The sequence below is a fragment of the Orcinus orca genome, chromosome 6 (genome assembly GCF_937001465.1).
Source record: "Orcinus orca chromosome 6, mOrcOrc1.1, whole genome shotgun sequence".
NCBI classification, from domain to species: Eukaryota; Metazoa; Chordata; class Mammalia; order Artiodactyla; family Delphinidae; genus Orcinus; species Orcinus orca.
The window spans coordinates 58,275,765-58,301,128 of NC_064564.1; the positions used below are offsets into that span (position 1 = coordinate 58,275,765).

At 36.8% G+C, this 25,364-nt stretch overlaps 1 protein-coding gene across 6 annotated transcripts in view; it reads left to right on the top strand.

Annotated features, from left to right (window-relative positions):
• The window catches only part of MPDZ (multiple PDZ domain crumbs cell polarity complex component), a 166,650-nt gene that overhangs the window by 91,657 nt on the left and 49,629 nt on the right, over positions 1–25,364 (top strand). For all 6 annotated transcript variants that reach the window (XM_049710912.1, XM_049710914.1, XM_033439782.2 and 3 more), the window contains 5 exons: positions 1,829–1,996; positions 8,413–8,697; positions 8,947–9,070; positions 17,410–17,608; positions 23,777–23,881. In XM_049710912.1, the coding sequence (XP_049566869.1) occupies positions 1,829–1,996; positions 8,413–8,697; positions 8,947–9,070; positions 17,410–17,608; positions 23,777–23,881 (881 nt within the window). The remainder of the gene's footprint in view (positions 1–1,828; positions 1,997–8,412; positions 8,698–8,946; positions 9,071–17,409; positions 17,609–23,776; positions 23,882–25,364) is intronic.

A 25,364-nucleotide genomic window follows, 5' to 3' on the forward strand; every position in this document is an offset into this window, starting at 1 on the left:
TGTGAAATTCTCCATTAGTTATTTATAACCAATTGTGCACATCGTGCTTTAAACTGGAGTATGAATTATTTCTTTGATTCCAATAATCCTAGTGTTGAAGGAGATAGTTCTTCAGTATTAAAATACTAATAATACTTCTATTAGTATTTTTCAACTGTCAGCTCCTGAATTAGCCATTTGGAAAGTTTTGGTGTATATTGTAATCAGTGCAATAATTTCACATTATAATATTTAGCATACCAGGTAACATTTGGCTCTATTCCCCGTGGGCATTATTACCACTTCAAAACTGGATAGCTTAGAATGCTATGAACTACATAAAGTACTATGGTATAAATGTATTAAATAGTACCCAGCTATAGTAAATTATTTTTGAAATGTTGTAGGACACAAATATATCACTGTCTCTAGAAGTGCCCCAAGAAACAATTTTCTCTGTAGATTTTACATGGCATATTTGAATGTTCTTAAATAAATGCCAGTCAAAAAGAAAAATTAGACCCACTTTTAAGTGAGTTTAACATCTTACAACGGTAATAGCTATGTAATCTTGTGTTGGTCATTCAGTCTCTCTGGGCCCTAGTGTTTTAATCTCTAAAATAATTAAATGAATTGATTATTTGGATCTCTCGTAAGATTCTAAGGCATCAACGATAAGCATACAAATTGTTCTTAGGTACTCTTAAATATTTATTATAGTCCGTGACACTCGGCTTAGTTAATACTATCTAGATAGCAAAAGTTAAAGATTTACTATTTAGATTGTTGTACATAATGTGCATCTGTAAAGGGTAAACCTCCACATAGTCAGTAGTAACTTTGAACATGTATTTAAAATATATTATTAGAGAGAGGGTCACTTTAAAATGCCCAACCTGTATTCTTAATCAGGTTTTTGCAAGAATGTGACCTGGTATAATGTTATGATACTTTTCTTGGCTAAACATGTAAGTCGAAATCACAAAGAAATAGAACATACGGGTTTTGGCCATTAATTCAAATACTGGTAATATTAGAGAAAGGTAGTATTTACATCATTTCTGTCTGTGTAACTGTGAGTGATTTGTAAGAAGAGCTACAAGCTCATCATGACTTAATTGTTTCACTTGGTTCTGCGACAGAAAATAGTAATAAGATTTTTTTATAAAATGTTGTGAAATTGTCTAGCTCACTCTTTCTGAGTTTTCCATCAGTAGACATTTATAACTTACAGCTTCACTATAACCAGATCATAATAAGGTCCCGTGTTTGTTAATATAATTTCACCATGAAATCACAGATATTATTTTTGATTTCCAGTGATCACCATAAAATTCTGGACCTGTAACTTGAATGGTTTTAAAATCTAGTTAAAGGATAATTTAAACAAAATATATTGTTTTTTGAGCTTTACAAATAGATAATTGCTTAGCTGCCTTGTTGAATAATAATTTATTTTAGTTGAATAGGAAAAGTGATGATCTCATTCATTTTAATATAAAATTCTAGGAGTTTGGGCAGCTACTTTTTAAAAAAAAATGTGAAGTTGAAAAAAGTATGTTTTTAATTTATGGAAATATTTATACTTAGAATTGCTCCAAGCCCTTTGTAAATTGTTACCTTTTGCCCTTTTATTGATGGAATAAAGTAATCTTCTGTGCTAGCACCAGTTTGTCCTTGTTCTGTTGCATTAGTTAGTTTCTGATATGTTGAAGAGGGTGAGGAGGTCATGTAGAAAATAGAATAGACAAAAGAATGAAAGCAGTATGCCCTTTAGTCTCAAGTGGAGACTTTGTCATATATGTATCAGAACAGAATTCCCAACTGATATTATTGTTTTTATTCCTAGGTGGACACAAATGATGCTGACTTAGCAGATGAATCTGCCTTTGAGTCTCAGTACTCTCCTGATAACGACAGTATCTACTCCACTCAAGCCTCTATTTTATCTCTTCACAGCAGTGCTTGTAGTGATAATCTGAATTTTGGTCCCTCCCTTCCATCTTCTCCTCCCAAGGTACAAAGGAAATGCCATTTTATTTATGGGAAAACTTTGTGCGTAATTTCCCAGAGGTCATTGTTAGTGGGGTGTTTTGGGAGGGGTATGTTAGAGACATTATGTTTTTCCAGTCAGGGATTCATTATCAGATTAAAGTGCAGTTTCCTTTAGGTAGTGTTAATTGGGTATCTTGTAGACTCCAAGGGACTATTTAAATCTAGGTTCTGTGATACAGTGTGATAGGCACAAAGGTTCAAAACTTTGATTAGGATTTGCATGTTAGACAGAAAAATTTTAATGAAATGTATTTCTCAAATTGTGTTCTTGGCGGTGTCTACCTTGGAAAAATTACAAGAGTTACTTTATTTTCTTAATGGTTTTAAAGCTGACTTTCATGGAAAGTTGGACAGTAAAATATTCCTTTCATCAATTTAATATTTATTAGCTAAGTTAAAGTTAATGCTGTCTTACGTTTTTATATAAAATGATGCCAAAGAATACTTTATATAAAAACCCCCAGTGAATGGCAAAATTATGTTTAAGTCACTGGATGCGAATGGAGAATTTAGCTACTATTTGACATGTCTGTGCCATCTAAATTTTAGAAATAGATTATTGGTGTAAGTGCCCCACCCAATGCTATTTATTTTCTTGATGACACACTCTATAATGTTTATTAAGTAATATTTTAAAACTTATCCAGTCTTTTGGGTGTGGAATGATATCTTACTGTTTGAATTTGGAGCTCCTGATTACTGGTGAGGTTGAACAGGTTTTCCTATATTGACCATCTGGTTTTCACTTCCACCAATGGCCTCTTCATATTTTTGGCCATTTTTGTGTGGAGTTGCTTGTCTTTCTGTTGATTAGTCGGAGTTGTTTATATTTTCTCAGAATTGATATAAAGAGCAATTCGGTGTATATTTATGAGTATATGTGTGAGTGTGTATACTTTAAAAATCTGAAAATGTGTGGGAATGATTTCTTTCAACTTCAGGAAAGAAGTTATTCTTGGAGAAAAAATAAAGCATGGGAATTAGCTCTATCTGTAACACATTACATCCTTTAAGAAGAAAGAGAGATTGAAGAAAATATGCCAAAATATTAATGTCTGTTAAATCTGGGCAAAGGGTTCATATATGGTTATATTTTCCTGTGTTGGAAATATACTGTAAATAAATATAAAAATTAAGATAAAAGACTGAATAATAATTCTTTCTTAAATATATGAAATATATGTTTTTCACGTAAATTCAGTGGGAAGGGAATCTGTATTTATGTATAAGTTGAAAAGTGGAATTTCCATAGGCCTTGGGCAGTTTTCCTCCTTTCCTGATTAACAGGTAACATTTTGGCCAGAACATTTTCAAAGCATTTTCTTTCATGTTCAAGGTGCACCTGTTACCCTTGTAAATGATGCTGGGTAATCTTCTTGAATTGGTTTGCAAGGTATAATCTTGAATAGAGCAGCTGTTCCTCTCTCACCACACCTGAGACTGTCTATCTGACTGAGTACTTGTCTGGAACATATTCCATCTTTACTGGCCTCAGGGCTGGAAGCTGAGTTCATCTCCTCATGGAATCTCCTAATCTGCAGCATAGCACACTCCTTCTTGCCAGTGGGACAGATTGCATTGTTTACCTTAGTAATTGTTACTTAAAGGGATTACACAATCTGGATACTGAGAAGCATATATTTTACAGGGCAAATGCTGGCTGTATGCAGCACAACGTATTGGCTTACTGAAGTCTGTTTGTCGTTTTTTTTTTCTTTTCATTAAACAGTTTACTCTTTTGTTGAAGCAAATTTTGGCAAGCTGGCCTATTAACTGAAATATTTAAACTACAAAACAACAAAGAAGATATTAATGAGGGTGTTTTAAAACACATTGTGAAACTCCTGTGTGCTTTCGGTTTTCTTAGAAAGTAGGGCTGTTTGTGTATCATGGTAAAGCTCTGCAACTTTTTTTTTTTTGGCTTGTTTGTTTTTGTATTTGTTTTGTGGCATTTTTTTAGTACCTAGATATTTTACTGGAAAAATGAAAAAATTAGATGATTCATTCATCTTCCTATTACTTTGCACTAAATTTATTTTAAAAAGAATGGCAGTTTGTTACAGAATATAGAGTAGACCATTTTTCTTAAAGAAAAGTGAGCTTACTTTGGAATTCTTTAATTGATAAAATCATACCATGTATGATACTGAAGAAAAACAAAGAAGCTTCCATACAGATTTGAAAGAAGGATATAATAGAGTGTGAGGATCTCAGTGATTCCTCAGGCTTTTGACTTTGCTAATTATGTAATAATCTCGTAGCCTTAAATGGTGGCTGGAAATGCACAAATAATTTTACCTCTCTCCTTTACCTTGATGAGAAGCCTTTGGACCATTGCTAGGTATGCTACTGGAAGCTCCAAGAGCTGATCACCCAGAGCAGGGACTCATCATGGAGGGAGGTCTTCCCCCTAAGGGTACAGCCTGGGCCATGACAGCTGCTTAGACGGCATAGGGCTGTAGGCATATGGTAGACATCCTTTGCACAAAGTTCTCCCATTTGGGGGATCATTCTGCTTTTTTTTTTTTTTTTTTAAAGGAGTTATATTTGCTTAATTTGATTCATTATCATTTAAGGACTTAAGGGAAACAACCATTACTCAAGAATCTGAAAAATATGGCCACTTCAATGGTATTTGGATTAATAGAATCAGGTCACTGAAATGTGGATTTTAAAGGCAAGAAGCCAGTGGGTTTTCTCATTATTCTAGGTTTTAACTTTTCGATTAATTTTTTTGTCCCCCTTTCTTTGTCACCCCAAGACATAATAGAATGCAGAAATAATTGTTTTAGAAACTTACTAAATACCTGTAGACTTTCGTTTAAAAGTTCAGTATAGTTTTGGGGAAGAAGATGCTTTCATTTATTTTTCCCTATTTTGGCTTAAAAGTACAGTCAAAAAAGATTCAGTGGCTATGTAATGAATCTCCTCTTCTTATCCACATGGCCATGCCCGACACTCCCTAGTAAACCCACATTCTCACTCTTGCTTCCAGGGATAAAATGATTACCAGTTTGGTGCATGTCCTGCATTGCTGAATATTGGACCCTCTAGGAAATGCTGTTGTTTCTAGTGCAAGTTGGACTTCATGTTTGTCACGATTGAAACCCCTCCTCATACCTTGCACCCCAAACAAAACTAATGGATTCCATGATTTTTAAAAAAAATCTATATATTTAGAGGAACAAATCTCCACTTAGTGTTTTACTGTAGCATAAAATATTGCTGCCTTCACATTTAAGTTTAAAATGTTGATACCATTTTTTAATTTTTATTTTTTGGAGAAAGGGTTAGTCTCAAAAGCTAATTACATCATTCTAGTCAAGATGATGAGAGTGATTGTGGAAGTCTTAGTGACAAAACTGCAAGCTCACAAAGGTATGAAAGATGTTGCCTTTTCCCTCAGTAGGGTAAGAATACAGATAATAAAGGAAGGGTACCTTATCTCAGAAAGAGTGGGAGAACAATTTAAGTTGGAGCAGCTGTGCTTATGATATATTTTTAAAAGTATAGAAGGACTTCTGTGATAGAGTTATTACTGAAGAAAAGCAGGTTGTGTCCAGTGAATGCTTAAGTATTTAGCTCATCTATGTAAACATATTCTGTGGGTAAATAATGTGCCCAAGTATAACATTATATGCATTACACGTAAAAAAAAGAGCTACTTTCAAATATAATTGGCATTTTAATTTAACCTTTCCCCCATTTTTCCTAAGAACAAGAATGTGAAAAAAAGCAGAACAAGAATAGGAGGCACCTATTAATATGGAATTTTGAAAGACTTCAGTTTAGATACCAAGTTGCACTGGGAAACCGTAGTTATTTTTTGACATCTTATGAGGGAAGAACTGCTTTTCTTTTAGATCCATGAGACTTTTAAAAATAAAAGTCGGTTGTTCAGCAACTAGAAATGTTTCTGAAGTAGGCGTATGTTGTCTGCTATGTTGATTAGCTCTTTCTTTTCTATGTGCCGGTGTTAACTCCTTCATGAATAATTCATGGAGATTTCTGTTATATGATTTATAGTAAACCCCAGCTAACAAGGGCAGCTTGACCTCTTTTTGTGATGAAAAGTAGTTTTGATTGTCATCTTTATTTGAGAAGTGGTAGGGATGATTTACTGATAATTATTATAATAATTAATTTAGTAATACAGAAGCTAACCAATTCTCTAGTAAGTACGTTGTTTTGTTTTTTTCATAAGACTAAAATAAAGTTGGTTGAATGAGCCAACAGGTTGTTATTTAGGTTCTAGGAGTGTGGAGGATGATACTTTCTATCCTTTGTTCCTGAGGATTTTAAAGATGGTATTTGCTTATATGATATTCCTACTTGCCTCAGTGCTTTATACGAGGAATATTTGATATTTCCAGAGAGAAGAAAACTTGATTGAACAAGAGGAATGTAATAAACTGTGTTGGAGCCATTGATTACCACCTTAGAAAAAAAATGAAAGAGACCCATATCTCACACCACACCCTGAAATAAATTCTAGATGGGTTAATACTGAATCTGCCAACTAACCATTTATAAAATTGGAGAAAAATACTATAAAGCATTTCATTTACTCTGTGCAGAGGAAGGAATTATTAAGCAGTATATAAAACCCAGAAGCATAAAAAAATTGACAAATTTGATTACATAAAGAATTTCATAAAAAATTACATAAACAATTCTTGATCACATAAAGAATTTAATTTCAGCATGTATAGGTATATAACATATACAAACTTAAAAGACAAGTGACAAGGATTTCCCTGGTGGCGCAGTGGTTAGGAATCCACCTGCCAGTGCAGGGGACACAAGTTCGAGCCCTGGTCTGGGAAGATCCCACATGGAGCAGGGCAACTAAGCCTGCGTGCCACAGATACTGAGCCTGCGCTCTAGAGCCCACAAGCCACAGCTACTGAGCCCACGTGCCACAACTACTGAAGCCTGCGCACTTAGAGCCTGTGCTCCGCAACGAGAGATGCCACCGCGATGAGAAGCCTGTGCATCGCAACAAAGAGTAGCCCCTGCTCACTGCAACTATAAAAAAGCCCATGCGCAGCAACAAAGACCCAACGCAGCCAAACATAAATAAATAAATAACTTATTTTAAAAAAAAGACAAGAGACAAGCTTGGAAAATACTTAACAGTATATATCACAATGACTTTATATTTAGAATATGTCAATGACAACATATTTACTGACAAGGAAATCTCTCATGTTAAGATATTAAAGATACTTCAGAAAAGCAAGTAGAAATGTACTACTTAGTATATAGTTTAGTTTAGATTTTTAAAATGAACATGTATATGTGCATGTGAATGTGTGCATCTGTGCTTGTACATATGTGTTAGACAGATACATAAAAAATTTGATGAATAAACACCCAACAGATGCCAGCCCCTTATTTCTACTGAGGAAAGGACTGGATGAATGAGCCATAAGGGAAGACTTGCATACTATACCCTGTATGCATACATAATATACCTCTGTATGGCCTGAATCTTTTTTGAGGATAATGTATTCATACCCTAATTTTATACTTTAAAAATGTCAGTAAAAGGATTGAAGGAACAATTAATACACTTATTCAACAGCAGTTCATGGAGGAGCACTGCTTGTCCAAAGCACATAAGTGATGCAATATATGGGTTGTAAGTAGATACATGTATTTACGTAGATCTGTAGAATTTTAGAGTTTCAGGGAATTTTAGAAATTATGTAACATAAAGCCAAGAGAGGTTCTGTGATATATAGATTGTTAATAAGAGAGTCTGGATTAGAACCTACATCTTATGACACCATTTCTTAGTACTGTTCCTTCTGCTACAACTTGCATAATATTTGAGAAGAATTTCCCTATAAAAGTATGAATTGTATGACTTCCTTTTCAACTACATAAATACCTACAAATCCCTATCCAAACAGTGTTTTTCTTGGAGGTTCTTATAAATTGAAATCAATTAATGTCATACTGTTTATCTTTGAATTTTATAATGAATAGAAACTTTCAGACAGATTGGATATGAAATACTTTCTAAATGAGATTTAGAAATATATCTTTACTTTTCCTCTATGTATTGAACTCTGAGTAATTTTATTAGTAGAACAGAATATTATGTCTTAATGATATTAAGTACTAATATATTGTACTAGTATGACTCAGTATGAGATGTATGATTTGCAGGAAATGTATTCAGAATCATTTATAAAAATAAACGTGTTTGGACTATCAGCTAAGCAAAGAATGTATGTTTGCTGATACTTCTTGAGTAATTAAAAATTATGTTGTGTTTGTTTTTCACTAAATAGTTGTTCATTAAGATCTTACGAAATGCATTGATGCAGTTCTGGCCATAATTTTTATTTTTTGTTCTTTAATCATCAGGATGTTACTGAAAATTCCTCAGATCCAGTACTTGACTTGCATATGTCCTTGGAGGAGCTATATGCCCAGAATCTCCTGCAAAGACGGGACGAGAGTCCGCCTTCAGTGGACTTGAGCATGGGGACTGCTTCTGGCTTTACCATAAATGACTATACACCTGCCAATGCTATTGAACAGCAATACGGATGTGACAACACAAGAGTGTGGACTGAACCTCACCGACCAAATGAAGTTATATCAAGTGCAGAACTGAGTTCTCCTGTGCTGACTGATTCAGCTGGAAAGGTAACATGCTCAAGAGATGGTTTGTGTATGATGATGAGGTTGGGGACAGTGAGGGGTTCGATTATTCTGGCTCATCTGGAGCCAGCGCTTTCCTGATACTGAGATTTTCAGAAGACAACCTATGAACTTGTTTTGTTTGTAGGTTCTTGCTGAATAAAGCATAACCAGTTAGAGAACATGGGTGATGTTGAAATCATGCTCCAAAGTCTAGTTTTCCTTTCCACATGACTTATTTTTATTTTCTGACAGGGCTCCAAGTTCTTAATTCAACAGGGGTCCCTGGCCTCTGCTGCTGAGTGTGTCATGCTCCAAACTATATCCAAAGAATCTTTCGAGAGGACTATTACGATAGCAAAAGGCAATTCTAGCCTGGGTAAGTTTCTTATTTTCCACATACACCTTTCCTCCCAGACCCCTGGCCAAGAGGAAATATTGAACATAGTTTCAATGTTTTTGAGTATAGATAAGATAATAGATGTTGTAAAATTTCCCGTAGGTTTTTTTTTAAGCATTTAAAAAATTTTCATTTATTTATTTATTTTTGGCTGTGTTGGGTCTTCGTTGCTGTGCGCGGGATTTTTCTAGTTGCAGCGAGCGTGGGCTACTCTTCGTTGCGGTGCACGGGCTTCTCATTGTGGTGGCTCCTCTCGTTCCGGAGCACGGGCTCTAGGTGCACGGGCTTCAGTAGTTGTGGCACGTGGGCTCAGTAGTTGTGACTCGCGGACTCTAGAGCACAGGCTCATTAGTTGTGGTGCACGGGCCTAGTTGCTCCAAGCCATGTGGAATCTTCCTGGCCCAGGGCTGAAAGTCGTGTCCCCTGCATTGGCAGGCAGATTCCTAACCACTGTGCCACCAGGGAGATCCCTCCCTTAGTTTTTTTGGTTATTCTTTTTATGTACTTATTATTTTTATCTGAAATGGTTAACAGGTTGTTTAATTCAGACTAGCTTATAACCCTCACTCTCCTAGTTATTTACAAGTATTCCTGAGCCTCATTTCCATTCGAGTAAAAGATATACGAAGCGTTTATGTATGATACAGCAAATCAGAAAAGGCATCCTTAGAAAATGAAAAGTCAGAGATTTGGAATTCTAAATTCTTTGGAAAAGGAAATTATTAGTTTCTTTGAATGCTACCAGTTATGCATAAGTCAGTTTGTATTTAATTTCTTTCATTTGCTGAAATAAAGACTAGAAAGACAGGAGGTGCGCAACCACCAAAATTTAAGTGCAGTTATTCAATAGTCCTTCCCAGGTGGCGGGATTTTTGTGTCCTCTTTTACCTATACAGGGTTGTGGCTGGTTAATAATCCCAAATCGCCTGAATTGGGCAAAGAAGATCCGCTGTAGAAATAAAATCCTAATTACAGTAGCTAAAATTATATCCAGGTAGATCACATTTGTTCTTTTGAGTTAAGCAGTGACATGGCTCAGCTCTGTCTTTAGGGCTCGGTGCTGATCAGTAGGGCCATAAATCAGCTTCCCTGGAGGTCTGATTACAGCTGAAGACTCTCTGGTTAGCTGTGCTTCAGAGAGCTTTTTCCTCCTTCTAGGATGTAGCCAGCCAGCACCCTTCACATTGGTGTCTGTGGTGGGGTTTAGTTTCCTTGTTAAATTCTGGACTTGGCAGAGAAGCCCAGCAGTGCTTAGCTGGTGACTGGGATTCCGGTCTCTGCCTCCTTCTAGATTTTGTTCCATTTGCTGGCAGCTGGGCGCTACCAACAGCAGCTCCATGGAGACTTATAGCAGAGAATTTCTACTTAATTAGCTTTACTATTTCTTATATATTACGTTTAATAGAATAATATATAACTTAAGCTACAGAACTTTCTCTAATTCATTAATTATGGGATATGTACTATAGATAACTAAACATGTCAAAAATATCTCATCTGCTAATGCAGTGTTTCTGAAAGCATGTTGCTTACAATACTAGTTTTGTAGGCTGTTAATAGGAGTTATTAAATGGGTTCCAAGTTTCAAAGTTTGGAATGTGATAAACTTAAGGAGACAGGTGTTTCTGTCTTCATCACTCAGTAGCTTTGATAGTCACATGTGCACTGTGGATCTCTAAGAAAGGTTACAGGATGCAGCATTTCTCACATGTCATTGGCCTTTTTTTTTTTTATTAACTCATTAGACAGAAATTTTGCAGAGCCCATATGAGAGATCCTATTCTAGTATATTTATTTACTCAACTCTCAAACATTAATTATTTTCTGTATTCTGACTACTGTGCATAGACACCATTATATAATCATTTTCCTCAAGGAATATGAGGTTAGGAGAGTAGACAAACTGACTTCTAAAATCCTCAGTGCATTAAAATATCATACCTGCTGTGAGAGACCCTCATGCAGAGAACATTGAAGCCTTAAATGAAGGAAGAGTTGATCCCTGCTCTCTGAGTGTGGAGGAGTTTCTAGAAAGGTTTCAGAGAAGAGTAGATGTTTGATTTAGTCCTTGAAAAAGGAGATTTCTACCACCTCGTTGAGGCATTGGGAAAGTTGGAAGAGCCAAGGCAGAGAACTGTGAAACATCACTGAAGTTTGTTTGGTGTGGGTGAAGTGTGGCATAATGGCGGGCAAAGGAAGAGTTGAAGCTGAAGGAATGGTAGGTGGGAGACAGCTGCCAGGCGAGTTCTTCGTATGCAGGACACAGGACCTCCCTCAGGACACCCCCTGCCTTAAGCGCCAGTGGCCAGTGGGAGCTGAGGGCAGAGGGGTGACGTGACCAGATGTGTGTTTTACGATCATTCTGGCACAGGTGGATGAATTAGATCAGAAGCAGCTGGGAGGCTGCTGTAAGAGCTGGGGTTGGAGTACATCTGATTTTACAGTCTGACCCTGTGGATTGCTCACCAGTTCTTAGTTTGCTGAGAGAATGTTGAATTTGGTGAAATCTTTTCTTTCATCTGTTGAGACAGTCATATGGAGTTTTTTGTTTTTTCTGTTATGACATCAGGATATATCCTTTTTTTAGTGTAGTACAAGATACATAACATGCAATTGATCACTTTAACCATTTTTAAATGTATATTTCTGTGGCATTAAGTACATCACATTGTTGTGCAACCATCACCACCATCCATCTCCAGAACTTCATCTTCCCTGAGTGAAACTGTACCCATTAATCACTAACTCCCCATTCCCTCCTCTCCCCTATCTCCTGGCATCCTCCCCATTCTCCTCTCTGTCTGTAAATTTTGACTACTCTGGGTACCTTATGTAAATGGAATCGTATGGTGTTTGTCCCTTTGTGACTGGCCTATTTCGTAATGTCTTCAAGGTTCATCCATGCTGTAACATGTCAGAATTTCCTTCCTTATTAATAAAAGGCTGAATAATATTCCTGTGTGTGTGTGTTTACACCAAATTTCATTTATCCACTCACCTGTCGTTGGAAACTTAGTTGCTCCTACTTTAGCCGTTGAGTTTTGATTTTAAAAAATATACCAAAATGATTAGGATTTTGGAAAAAAAAAAAAAAGAGTAGAAGGTGAAGTGTCCTTGCTTTCATATCCAGGAATCCATTTATACCTCAATAGTTTGATTTTAACATTAAAATATAAAAGAACTCTTTAATTTGCTTTGTGAGACTAAACCACTTACTTGTGTGAAATTATAACACCATTAGTTTACCAACCAAACTGTAATATAAAAGTGTTAACATATATATGTAATATATATCTTTTAGTTTTACTTTTCTGCTTAGTTTCCATTATTTGAATAATGTACATGCCCAAAATGCTTATAGGGCTTTGTCCTTAGCTGTTTGATTTCCTGGGACCCAGTGGAGTTCCTCTGGCATCTTGGAGTGCAAATTCTGTATGCCAAAGCGAGAATATTTCTCTCTTATCTCATTTGACAGGAGATTTCAATATTCTACGATGCCCGGAGTAACTAGATGTAAAGGATAATGAAAAAGGCCTATTTTTAAAATCTCAGTAGAACATTAAAACAATTTAATTAAAGCATTCATTTAAGCTTTTAATGTAGGAAGGTGTTGCCTTTACAACTTGAAGTAACAAAAAGTGTGGTAGCATTTTAGAATATCTAATTGAGACTGGCTTTGTGCTGGTAGGAGTGTGTCATGAAAGGGTCTATCACTGAACACATTTTCATAGAATAGGTCTCTTCTTTATGTGAAGTTGTTTTCAGTTTTCACTTTCTGGGTAATTTGTTTCTTTCCTAGTTATAATCAGAAGAAATTATTAATAAATGATAGGCTTCTCTAAAAGCTGTCATCATCCATTTGCTGTGATTTTAAGAATAACCTGGGTTTTTTAAACTTTGTTAAATTTAGTGGGGGGGATGTTATGTGCAGATATACACAGTTATGTACATATGCATGTCGTGACCTTTGAAAAATGTAATCGTGGTTATTTTTGATAAGTCTGTGGTACCTTGGATAATTATGTTGTACTAGGTCTTGAAGGTAAAAAAGTAAGAAGGAAAGGAGGGTGTTACCTTTTCTTCGCTGATGAGGTACAGAAACATAGACCCAGGAATTTCTCTGGAACCAGGACTCAAACCTGAGTCTGTCTCTGGTTTTCACAAACCATACAAGGCACGTGAGTCCTTGAGTCGCTCAGAGCTGCAGTGGCATTGCTGTAATAACAAGCTTCATTTTGAAGCTGAATTACGATTTGCATTAAGACATTAGAAAGCAATGTAGCTTTGGATTGGAGATGTCTTTTAAATATATTCTGTGAGTTTTCTTTTGTACTTTACTGAGCACTTTGAAAGGAACACTACATGTGCTTTTCTCAAAAAATTCTTTAAACAACCCTGAAAGTGGACATTATCCCCATATTACAGATGAGTAAAATGCAGGTCATTGTGAGGTTAAGTGAGTTGCCCAAAGCCACACTGATTAGAAGTGCTGCAACTCAAATTTGGAACCAGTTTTTCGGTTCTACAGTACATGGTTTGGGCTATGCTACTATACCTCTTTTAGGAAAAGATTGAGAGATCTTATGAGTTACAACCAAAATCTAGTCAGTGGATATTACCTCGAAGTTATTGAAGCCCGAAAATGATCATTTGGTAAAAGGAAAGTACAAGCTGAGCTAAGTGATGTCAACCTCTTTGTTCATGTGGTTGACATGACCTGACAGCCTTAATAACTGGTAGAGTCATGAGTTAAATATGCTGTTAAGAATTAGTTTAGAGGTCATGTTGACCATAGCTCGTGAAGACTTGTTGCATGTCTGTGGCTTGCTTTATGGCAGAATGCATGGTGCCAATGAGAACAAGATGATGGGTTAGATTCCCAGGATGGGCCACTGAGTTAAGTTGTGTTTTGTAGTCATACATTTTGATTTTGCTGTAGTATAGTTGTCTGGTGGGTCTTGGTGGGAAAGATGGCAGCATCAGAGCAAACCAGCGTACCTATGGAAACGTTTCAGAGCCAGCCTCTTTGCTTGTATGAAACCCCCCTTGGATGAAGCAGCGTCTAGACTTGTTTTTTGGTTTATGTAAGCTCCTTAATAACAGTGCACTTAAAAATAGTTTGTATGAATCTCAACAGAATCTTTTAACTACATTTGATTAGTGGTTCATTCCTATCAGAAAATGGTAACTAGGAGCCTGGATGGCCCAAATCCAGGCATGAAATATGAGGTTGGAAACACATTGTAGTCAGGATCATTCTTTAAAAAATATTTGAAATATCATGTCTAATTTGGTATAGTTAAAGTTAATATTCAGAGAGAATTTCTTTCTTTTAAAAATATTATAAAAAACTAAAAACGGATTATTGACTTCTCTCAATGTTTTAATAAGAGAGTTATAGCTCTCCTTATATTGTTTAATTATATAATCTTGTTTTGGAAGGAACTTTTAGTACTTGGTTTTAAGTGAATTTATATTATTTTATGTAAAGTTTTCAATTTCAATAGGTCTTATATTTTTGAAGGAATAGAGTGAGGGTAGGGGGAGAATGGAGCATTAATTCAGATGGGTTTGTTGAGAATATTTTTCTGAGGAATTGATATTGAAGAATGAGAAGTTGTTAGCTGTGCAAGAGCTGAAGAAAGGGGGTGTCAGGCAAAGACTCTGAAAAGGGGGACTAGGTATATTTCTGAAAGAAGGCCATGTTGCTGGAACATGGTGGGGCCGTGGGGCAAGGAGGGCATAGCCCAAAGAAGGGTGCATGTCGGGAGGGCCAGGCCAGGAATTCCATATAGACAGAGCCATGTAGGTATGTTGTATATTTGAACAATAGGAAACTGTTAAAGGATTGTTAGCAAAGGGAGTAATGTGATGTGGTTTGTCTTTTTTGAATGGTTGCTCTGTCTGCTATGAGAAGAATGCATTGGCAGGGACAACTTTGGAAGCCAGGAGCCCAGTTATGAGGCTCGTTCAAAAAATGAGGCAGGAGAAGTGCTGGCTTGGTCTAGGTTTAGTATGGGTGTGGAGAAAGGTGAATGAATTCAAGATAAGTTTTGGGGATAGAAATGGTGGAACTTGGTGATGGATTAAATATAGGTAGTGAGAGAGAGGTAGGAATCCAGAACAACTCCAACATTTCTGCTTTGAGTAATGGAGAGTAGTATGGTGGTACCATTACCAAAAAGGGGAGGACAAATGGAGAAATAAGGGGAGATGGAGACTAGGGAGTTCAATTTTATACTTACTAGGCTTGTATTTCCTATGAATCATTCAGGGACCATGTCAAGAGGGCAATCAAATATCCAAATCTGGAGCTCATTGAAGTTCACATTTGGAAATAAAGTGGTAATAGATTAATGTTTACATCAGTTTAATTCAACTGACTACTGTATGTTCAGGCACTGTGATAGGCACTGCGGATAAGACTTGAATACAAGCTTCTTGATGTTAGGAATTCTGTTATGCTTTTTTATATCAAGCTACCAGTATAGTACTTAGCACATAGTAAACATATAGTAAATATATACCAAATGAACAAATGATCTAGAAATAAGGTAATATCAGAGAGTTTCTTAGAGAACTAATTTTCCATTTATAGTCCTGCTCTTTATTCTTTCATATATGTAAGAGGTGAACTATTATTATAAAATTGATTTGATACTGTTAAAATGTTCTCCCTGAGAGAGCTTTCTATGTAAGTGGCGACACATCACGTAGCCTAAGCTACATTCACTCCACAGTGTAGACCCTGTTTCATGTCTAATGTATTTAACATGGAGTGTCTTTAGGTATAATTTCACAAACATTTCTAGATTTACTTAAAAAATATTTTTGTTAGAAACTGATGCTTTCCTTTTGATTGTTTTTTTTACTGCTGAAAAAGTTACTCCTATTCTTTTATCTGTGAATCCATAGGGATTACTAAATTCAATTAAAATGAATTTGTAAGTCATGCTTTTTTTTTTTTTTTTTTTTTTGTGGTACACGGGCCTCTCACTGTTGTGGCCTCTCCCGTTGCGGAGCACAGGCTCCGGACGTGCAGGCTCAGCGGCCATGGCTCACGGGCCTAGCTGCTCCACAGCATGTGAGATCTTCCTGGACCAGGGCATGAGCCTGTGTCCCCTACATTGGCAGGCGGACTCTCAACCACTGTGCCACCAGGGAAGCCCCGAATGTCGTGCTTTTTTAAAAAAAATTTATTTTATTGAAGTATAGTTGATGACAATGCTGTTACTTTCTGGTGTGCAGCAAAGTGATTCAGTTATACATATATATAATAGGTTACATTTGCTAATCCCAAACTCCCAATCCATCCCTCCCCTACTCCGCCTCTCCCTTGGCAACCACAAGTCTGTTCTCCCTGTGAGTCTGTTTCTGTTTTATAAATAAGTTTATGTCATATTTTAGACTCCACATGTAAGTGATATCATATGGTATATTTGTCTTTCTCTGTCTGACTTACTTCGCTTAGTATGATAGTCTCTAGGTCCACCCATGTTGCTGCAAATGGCATTATTTTGTTCTTTTTTATGTGTGAGTAATATTCCATTGTGCGTGTGTGTGTGTGTGTGTGTGTGTGTGTGTGTGTTTACACCACATCTTTGTCCATTCATCTGTCAATGGATATTTAGGTTGTTTTCATGTCTTGGCTATTGTAAATGGTGCCGTTCTGTATTGTAAATGGGGTGTATGTATCTTTTTGAATTATAGTTTTTTTTCCGGATATATGCCCAGGAGTGGGATTGCTGGATCATATGGCAATTCTGTTTTTGCTTTTTGAGGAACCTCCATACTGTTTTCCATAGTGGCTGCACCAATTTACATTCCCACCATCAGTGTAGGAGGGTTTCATTTTCTCCACAGCCTTTCCAGCATTTGTTATCTGTAGACTTTTTAGTGATGGCCATTCTGTGACCGGTGTGAAGTGGTACCTCATTGTAGTTTTGATTTTCATTTCTTTAATAATTAGTGATGTTGATGAGCATCTTTTCATGTGCCTCTTGGCCATCTGTATGTCTTCTTTGGAGAAATGTCTGTTTAGGTCTTCTGCCCATTTTTTGATGGGGTGGTTTGTTTTTTGTTATTGAGTTATATGAGCTGTTTGTATATTTTGGAAATTAAGCCCTTGTCGATCGCATCATTTGTAAATATTTTCTCCCAGTCCGTAGGTTGACTTTTAGTTTTGTTTATGGTTTCCTTTGCTTTGCAAAAGCTTATAAATTTGATTAGGTCCTATTTGTTTATTTTTGCTTTTGTTTCTATTGCCTTGGGAGACCATGAAAGTCATGCATTTAATGTGTATCCTTCCTTTACCATAGGAATGACAGTAAGTGCTAATAAAGATGGCTTGGGGATGATTGTTCGAAGCATTATTCACGGAGGTGCCATTAGTCGAGATGGTCGGATTGCTGTTGGGGACTGCATCTTGTCTATTAATGAAGAGTCTACTATCAGTTTAACCAATACCCAAGCACGAGCCATGTTGAGAAGGCATTCTCTCATTGGGCCAGACATAAAGTAAGTATCATTTGGATCCTATTTTGGCTTGGGAAATTCAGGAATTTCAATTCATTAATCAGAATTTTTTTCTCAGTACATACTTTTGTTTGATATACAAAAATTATTATATATTTTTTTAATATAAATCACTGAAGAATTTGACTATTCCTGAGGAGTTATTGATTGTATTGATTGTAGTCTTTAGGACACTATATCTACAATCAATAACTTCTTAATACTAACAATACTGAAATACAGTTGACCCTTGAACAACACAGGTTTGAACTGCACAGGTCCAAATATACCCAGATCTTTGTCAGTAAATACACAGTCGGCTCTCTCTGGGTTTCACATCCTCAGGGGCAGCCACCTTGGATCAAAATTTCCATCTGAGGTTGACTGAACCATGGGTATAGAGGGCCAGCTGTACTCTGCCATTTTATATGTCAGGGACTTGAGCATCCGTGGAGTTCGGTATCCATGGCGGCCCCTGGAACCAGTCCCCTGCAGGTACCTAGGGACAGCTATACTTCAAAACGATGTTGCCTTCTATTTTTAATTCTCCAGTGATTTCTGCAAAAATCTTAGATGTGAGAGATACGAAATCTCTTAATAGAGCAGGACAGTCCACTCTTAGGAACTTACAAAGAAGTTTGGATTGGCCTCAGTAGAGCAGATTGTGCACTACCTAATGATCTGTCTGAATCCTCCAAGTCAGCCAGTTCTGTAAGGGCCAAGCACGGTAAAGATTGTACAGAACAGTGTCAGTCTGACCCATAATTTATCCTTTGTTGAACTGCCTCATGACATAAGAGAATTCACCAAAATGTTGATATGGTCTGATGGTATGTCATATAGGCTATTTTGTCAGGAAGTGTTTAAGTTTCTCATCATCCCATAATGTACTAAAAGCATGTCATATATGTGGTTTGTTTTTTAAGTCACTAGACGTTTCTTGAGCCAGCATAAAAATCAGTTAATAACTTTATTGTCACACCTCAGCAGTGTAAAAGCGTTCCTTTTTTTCTCTAGCATTAGTAATTGAATATTTGCATATAAGGGATAAAATAGTAAAATAAGAGTTCAGGGAGAGATTGTTTACTTTAAGTTGATATGATGAATACTAGTATGGGAGACTTTTTTTGTATTAATATTATCTAACTGACTGAATTCTGTATTATTCTTCTGCAAAATACATATCAGTAGAGCTTAGGTAAGAAAACTGTATTTACAACCTGTTTCTCATTTTTCTATCAATAAAAAGCAGAAAAATATATGCTGTTTAGAGTGCATTCTGCTGTCTTATAAAAAGGAGGTTTTATTTTTAGGGCAGAATTTCACTCACGGGCTTTCATATTTTTGCCTGCCTTTTTGACTTTTATTTTATAATGAAACAGATCATCAGATCATGTGACGGTTCCATAATTATCTTATTAATCACGCAAGTACAAGCGAAGATCATTAAAAATGTCAGTGCCTCTACAGTAAATAAAAAGAGAAACGTTAAGTGCTTTCCTCACCACTTGCAGGCTAGTGTCCATTCATTTTGCTTCAAAGATGAATGATAAGGATCTACATGGAGACTCTTTACTGCCAGGGTTTTAGCTTATGTAGTTTTGAAGTACCATAAAATACAGATGGTCTCGTAACTGATCATTTGATTTATTGTGTGATAATGCACGTCTTATGTCGTGAGCCCTGATGCAGGTCTCCTGTCCACTTTTTGGCACTGAGCACCAGAATCGGTGCTTGGTTTTAACCTTCCCTCGCTGTTCTAATGTACTGCAGATCTTAAAAAGTGGCCCAAAAATAAGATCATTGTGACATTGATTTAGCGTAAGTCATGTACCTAGTCAACTCTAGAAAAGGTGTCAGGTACATTTTCAGGCTACAAAGCCTTTTTTTCTTTCCTGTTTTGTGGGGGGTTTTTTGGGGGGGTTGTTTTGATTTGTTTTGTTGTTTGTTTTCCCACCCTCTGATTTAGCACCAGGATTTACCCACTTATGCATTCAGCAGCTTTATTAAGACTGTGAAGAGTATCTAGAGAGCTAGTTTCATAAAAAATTGATTTAGGATTCCAGGAAGCAAAATGTAATGTATCTTACATTAAAAAGAGAAAATAAGAAAAATCCTACAACCTTCCCTCCTCTGGAAATCAGTCAGTCAGTCAGTCTCTTTCTCACATGCTCGCATGCATGCATACACACACTCACAAACACACCCACAAATTACATGGATTTCTCCTCAGGTATCCTATTAAAGCTGTGATTAGGATGGCTATAGTTTTGACTCATTGGGTAAATGATAAAAAGAAATGAGAATCATAGAGTCCTTTTTTAGAAAAATTGTGTCAAGTGGTAAAACAGATAGCCATTTAGATTGACCAGGGCTGAGCAGTGTGTTCCATGCATTTTGCATGGTGTTTTTGGCCATTTCTCCTCCCTGTCACTTGCCTTCATGAAGCAAAAGGTGTAAAATTACCTTGAAAACTCTGTGGGTAATCCTTCTAAATGGAAAGTCTAGTCCTTCCATTACTCTGCATGGAACCATAATGTTAAGTGCTAGTTAAGTGTTGTGGTCATTGCTTTAATCTAGGCTCCATCCATGTCTCTTCCTTCCTCTTGATTTCTTGTTAGGAAGCTAGCTTAATCTGGGCTGGTGGTGGAGGAATGTATTGCAGGGACTTAAAAAAAGGGACTCTAATTGGTTCAGTTATATAACTGATTGGTTTTAGGAAAAGCATTGCTTATTGAGACAACACACTGGCTTCTTTTTTGCCGCTTACGAGAGATGACTAGGAACTTTGTGTATGCGTGTTCGTGCGTGCCTGGGTAGATAATTTGAGTTTCAAGAGTTCAGGAACAGCCAGTGTAAGTTCCAGGTTTCATTATTTTCTATGGAAAACCAGATGTGAAGCCTCACCAGAATGCATCCTGTCTCACTTTGCACTCCACCTTGCCAGGAGTGCTTATGTTTCTGTAATAATAGCCAGGGTTTTGCGCTTAGCAGCAGCTGCTTGTAACATCTGCCAGATAATTACCGAGCTGAATCAGAATTCACCTGCCTTAACCTAAAGTGTGGGATGAATTCCTGATCAAGGAATAAAAGATTGATTGCAGTTACATTTTTCTATGCTTGTTAATAATCACTGCTATAGACACCAGTAAAGAGCAGATGCTTTTCTGGGGGAGGTGTAGATAGGAGGGAGGTGGAAAGGGGAAAAAACAACCAGGAGGACCCACTTTTAACTACATATACATGCATCTCACATTCAGCACAAGACATTGACATTTGTTAACACCATTGTAAAAAGATGCTGCGGTGTATGCTTCACATTCTAGATTCTCTGCAGCACCTGCTGACGATCGAGCCCCCTTTTATGTGTGAGTAATGGTGATTGAAAAGCTCATTATGGCTGCGTGTTACAACTTGTCTGTGAAACCTCTTCATGCTTTTGTAACATCCGGATGTGGGGATAGACCCAGACAGAGATTCAGTGTATATACATTTTGGCTTTTTTTTTTTTCTCCTTTATGTAAGAACGTACTTCCAACAGAGCTGTGAGATGGTTACATTTTCACATTGTACTGGTGATTGTGAACTCATTTTAAAATCACATTTTCCTACTACTAAGCTTTCCAGCTCTTTTTTCAGGGAGCGATACTGTCTGCATATGCAGACGCAACCTCTGGATTAATAGCTGTGTCACATTTCAGCATCACTAATGCTATTCTTTTTCTTCCGCTCCACATGTAACCTAAGGTTAGTTTGCCTTTAAGAATTTTTAATACAACTCTCAAATAAGCAGTTTCAGTGTGTTTATGCAGTTCATAATGTAGTTTGGTGTTCTGGGTTGGTGTCTGGAGGTTTTGTGTGGCCGTGTGACCAGGCATGTATTATAATTGTTCTGCATGGGCTAATGCATTGTGGGATGCTTGTTCTGATGGCCTTGCTGTCTGTGTTGGGCTAAATATTTATGAAAACTGCTTTCTTTCCTCTTTCTCACTGCTCTAAAATATAAGAAAAATATTTGTAAAGCTCTTCCTCCCCCACCTCTTGGTAAAGGGTAAACACCTTTGAATAAATATAGAGGAGAATTCATTTTCAACAGTGTTTGGGATAGAAACAGCTTTTCCTTCTCAAACCGATTAAAAAATTAAATACTTTTAACTGATTATTCTTATTTTGCCTGTTGTGTTCTAGCTTCTTCTCCTCACCTCTTCCTGGCTTTTTTTCTTAAGGTATTATTTAGGTGAGTTTTAACTTTACTGAACCTTCAGAAATAATACCAGTTTTCTTGAATAGGCTTTTCAGGTTTTATTTTTCTTTGTGTAAAGGCAGTCAGTCTTCTTCCCCAACCTAATGTGTTAAACATTTTTGACTCATTATTTTTGAAGGGATAAATGCAAATTTGCTATTCAGTATACTTTCGTAACACTATAGAGAAGGTGTTTTATAAATGAATAAATAAAGTAGCGTCAGAATTAAAATGCAGCTCTCTCACCCAGCCTAGTCCTAAATCCACTGAAACTGTGTTTTTTACTTCCGTTTGATCCTTGAGGTAAAAGTGTCACAAAGTGTCGTAAGGGTCCACGGCTTATGCCAGAATGCTCAGGTGTGGCCACGCTGGCTGACACTCTGTTAGAGCGCTGTGTTATGTTTGTATTGTGCTTCTTGGCTTACCGTAGTCTCATAAAAAGTGACATCCTTTTTGTGATTGAGGATATGGACATTCACTGGTGGTGATTTACCCTACCAGAACACTCTGGAGAAGCAGCAGAACTGTGTCCTCTGACTCTAAACCTAAGCGACCTCACAGAGTGAATGCTTTTTATGGAAATCACCAGTATGTCTGAAATTACATATCTTCCTCACTCAATAAATTATGCCATTGGTATAGTTCTTATTTTATTATAACGTGGAAGACAATCCTTTTTCTTTGCCCTTTAGTGCTAGGGTTTTTTTGTTTGTTTGTTTTTGTTTTTGCGGTACACGGGCCTCTCACTGTTGTGGCCTCTCCCGTTGCAGAGCACAGGCTCTGGACGCGCAGGCTCAGCGGCCGTGGCTCACGGGCCCAGCCACTCCGCGGCATGTGGGATCTTCCCAGACCGGGCATGAACCCGCGTCCCCTGCATCGGCAGGCAGACTCTCAACCACTGTGCCGCCAGGGAAGCCCAGTGCTAGGGTTTTGATACTTATTGTCTTCATGGGTAAGCTATGGTTAGCCAGTTTAATAGTCTTCATGATTTTTGTGAGGACTTTTTAAATTGTCTTTTTGATTGTTGATGCATACTTTTGTGTCTTTGTACAAATATGCTGAACCGATTTCAAATGCATTCTTTCTCTTGCCTTACTGTTCATTAATTTGAGGATCTCGGAACAGACTACTTAAACAAGTCAATCAGTTGTGTAGCCTGATAGGACAGCAGTAAACTTAAATTTTCAAATGTCAGTTTCTAAGCATTATAGCTGTAATAAGCATCTTACTCTGTGCCTTCCACATTATAAGCATTCAGCCAGCACTTGTTGAATTAGTAAGAGACCATTCAGGTGTACACAGTAGGCTTTTCTCTGAAACCAAAATGAACATATAAGAAGTTGCTACAAATTAGTAACAGAGTCTTTCCATAAACTTATAATGGTTTAACTTCAGACTTGAGAGTTAATAATTTAATAAAGCTAGGATATGATTATTGATAATGCTTGTTAATGTCCAGAATTAATTATGTATTATGGGAGAATGTAAAGTAATTTGGTATACCCAATGTTTTAATAGAGTTCACCTCATTTGTTTCTGCTAAGGAACCCAAAAATCTTTGGACAAAATAATGTTATTACTGACAATTATTTTTCTAAGGATTTATAGATTTCTTTAATTTCAAAAAATTCCTGTTAGTGTTCTCATCTGGAAATAGATATTATGCTATTTTCCTCCCCCATATAATTATTGGTAAACACATAGTTTATCAGCAGTGTTTAAAATTTTAATTTCTGTTGTTATTCTTGCCTATAGGATACTTTATCCTTTTGAAGTTTGGATTTTCTACTGAGTTAAGCCAATTTAAATGAGTTCTGTGAAAAAGTAGAGGTGAAGGGACAATATAATTTTATTTTATATTTTGGAAGATTCCCCTAACAGGCAAAACTTTGCTTCCCTTTGCTTTCATGGATTGTGTCTTGTTCCAGAATTACTTATGTGCCTGCAGATCATTTAGAAGAGTTCAAAATAAGTTTGGGACAACAATCTGGAGGAATAATGGCACTGGATATTTTTTCTTCCTACACTGGCAGGTAAGTGAATGAATGATACAGCAAGTTAGAAAGAAGAGTTTTGACTCTCCAGAGTCAGAGAGTAGTAGAAATGAAAAAGACTGAATTCCTTTTCTGTCTTTCAAGATTTTAAAAAATATTCAGCCCTTTCCCCCATATTACTTAAGGAGTGATCATATATTGTGGAAAATTTGGAAAAAACTGTGAAAAATCAAATCAAGAAATTAAAACATCTTTAGTTGTACCACTCAATATAGCACTTTCATCATACTGAGTTTTGGGAATTTACCCCAGATATGAGTATGATTTCATTAACTCCCTGGAACCTACAATTTGTATGGTATTGTATCACTTTTCCTCTTTCATAAGCAAACATTTTCAGAAATTTTATTTATTTCTTTATTAACGTACATAAAGATTCAGAAACATTTTCAATAGTTATGTTTTTACTGTTTTGGAGAACGTTGAGCTGAATGTCTTTGTATATATGCATGTTAGGAAATAGTGTATATGGCTTTTTAAAGCCTTTTGATATGCAGTGTATTAAGAACCTTTAAATAATACAGGAGAAGTAGTCCCCTCCACCCCCCATTAGGAAAGGCAGAAACTAGGTTTTGATGATGATGCTGAGTTCAGCACAGGGAGAGAAATAATGTCATACTGCTTTTCCGGGAAGAATGAACCACTTTACACTTCCAGCTGTGGGCCTGTTTTTTTTCAGTTGCATTAGCAACTGAGTAACAGATTTCTCTTTAAGCATGCTGTAGAGAAAAATGGCTTTGCAAACATTCTGAGGTTTGCTCACAAAATTTCTAACATCCCAGGGCACCCTGGTGTCCAGTGACTTTGCAGGCATCACGATATCACATTGCTCTTTCCTTTACAAATTGCACATGGCTGCAGCTATCCAAAAGTGTCAGGGAAGGAAAGGTATGTTATGTGTTTAATAAAAGCAAAGAATGTCATGGCCCTTAGGGCCTCTTGAATTTTATGGGAAAAGGAGTATTCATTCCACCCTGCACAAAACTCAGCCATACTCCTGTCTAGAATTTCCATCTCGGGGTTAATGACATGAATTGATTACAGCTATCTGGTACTTCCTATTAAAGTGGTAAAATCAGTAATTCCAGTGTCCTCTGAAATATCATTTCAGATGGCTTAATTAAAGAATATGCCAAGATAACATGGTATTCTTACTAAGTCCTGAGGCCTTAAAAGCACTCAAAAATTTACTATTGGAGCAAAAGAGCCACTTTCAGCACTGTGCTTCCCTCACAGCACAGAAGGGAGAAGGGCCTGGATTGTATAATGCTGTGACTAGCTGCTTCCCTGCAGAAAAAGTATATTTGCTATTAATGTAAGGGTGCTCAAAACAAAATGGTCTTTGTCCTACACAGGAGGAATCTGCACCGGAGAGGTTAAGTTACTTGCCCAAGTTTCATAGCTAATAAGTGGCAGAGTCAAGGTTAGATGCATGCAGTCAGGCTCCATGTTCTTAACCATT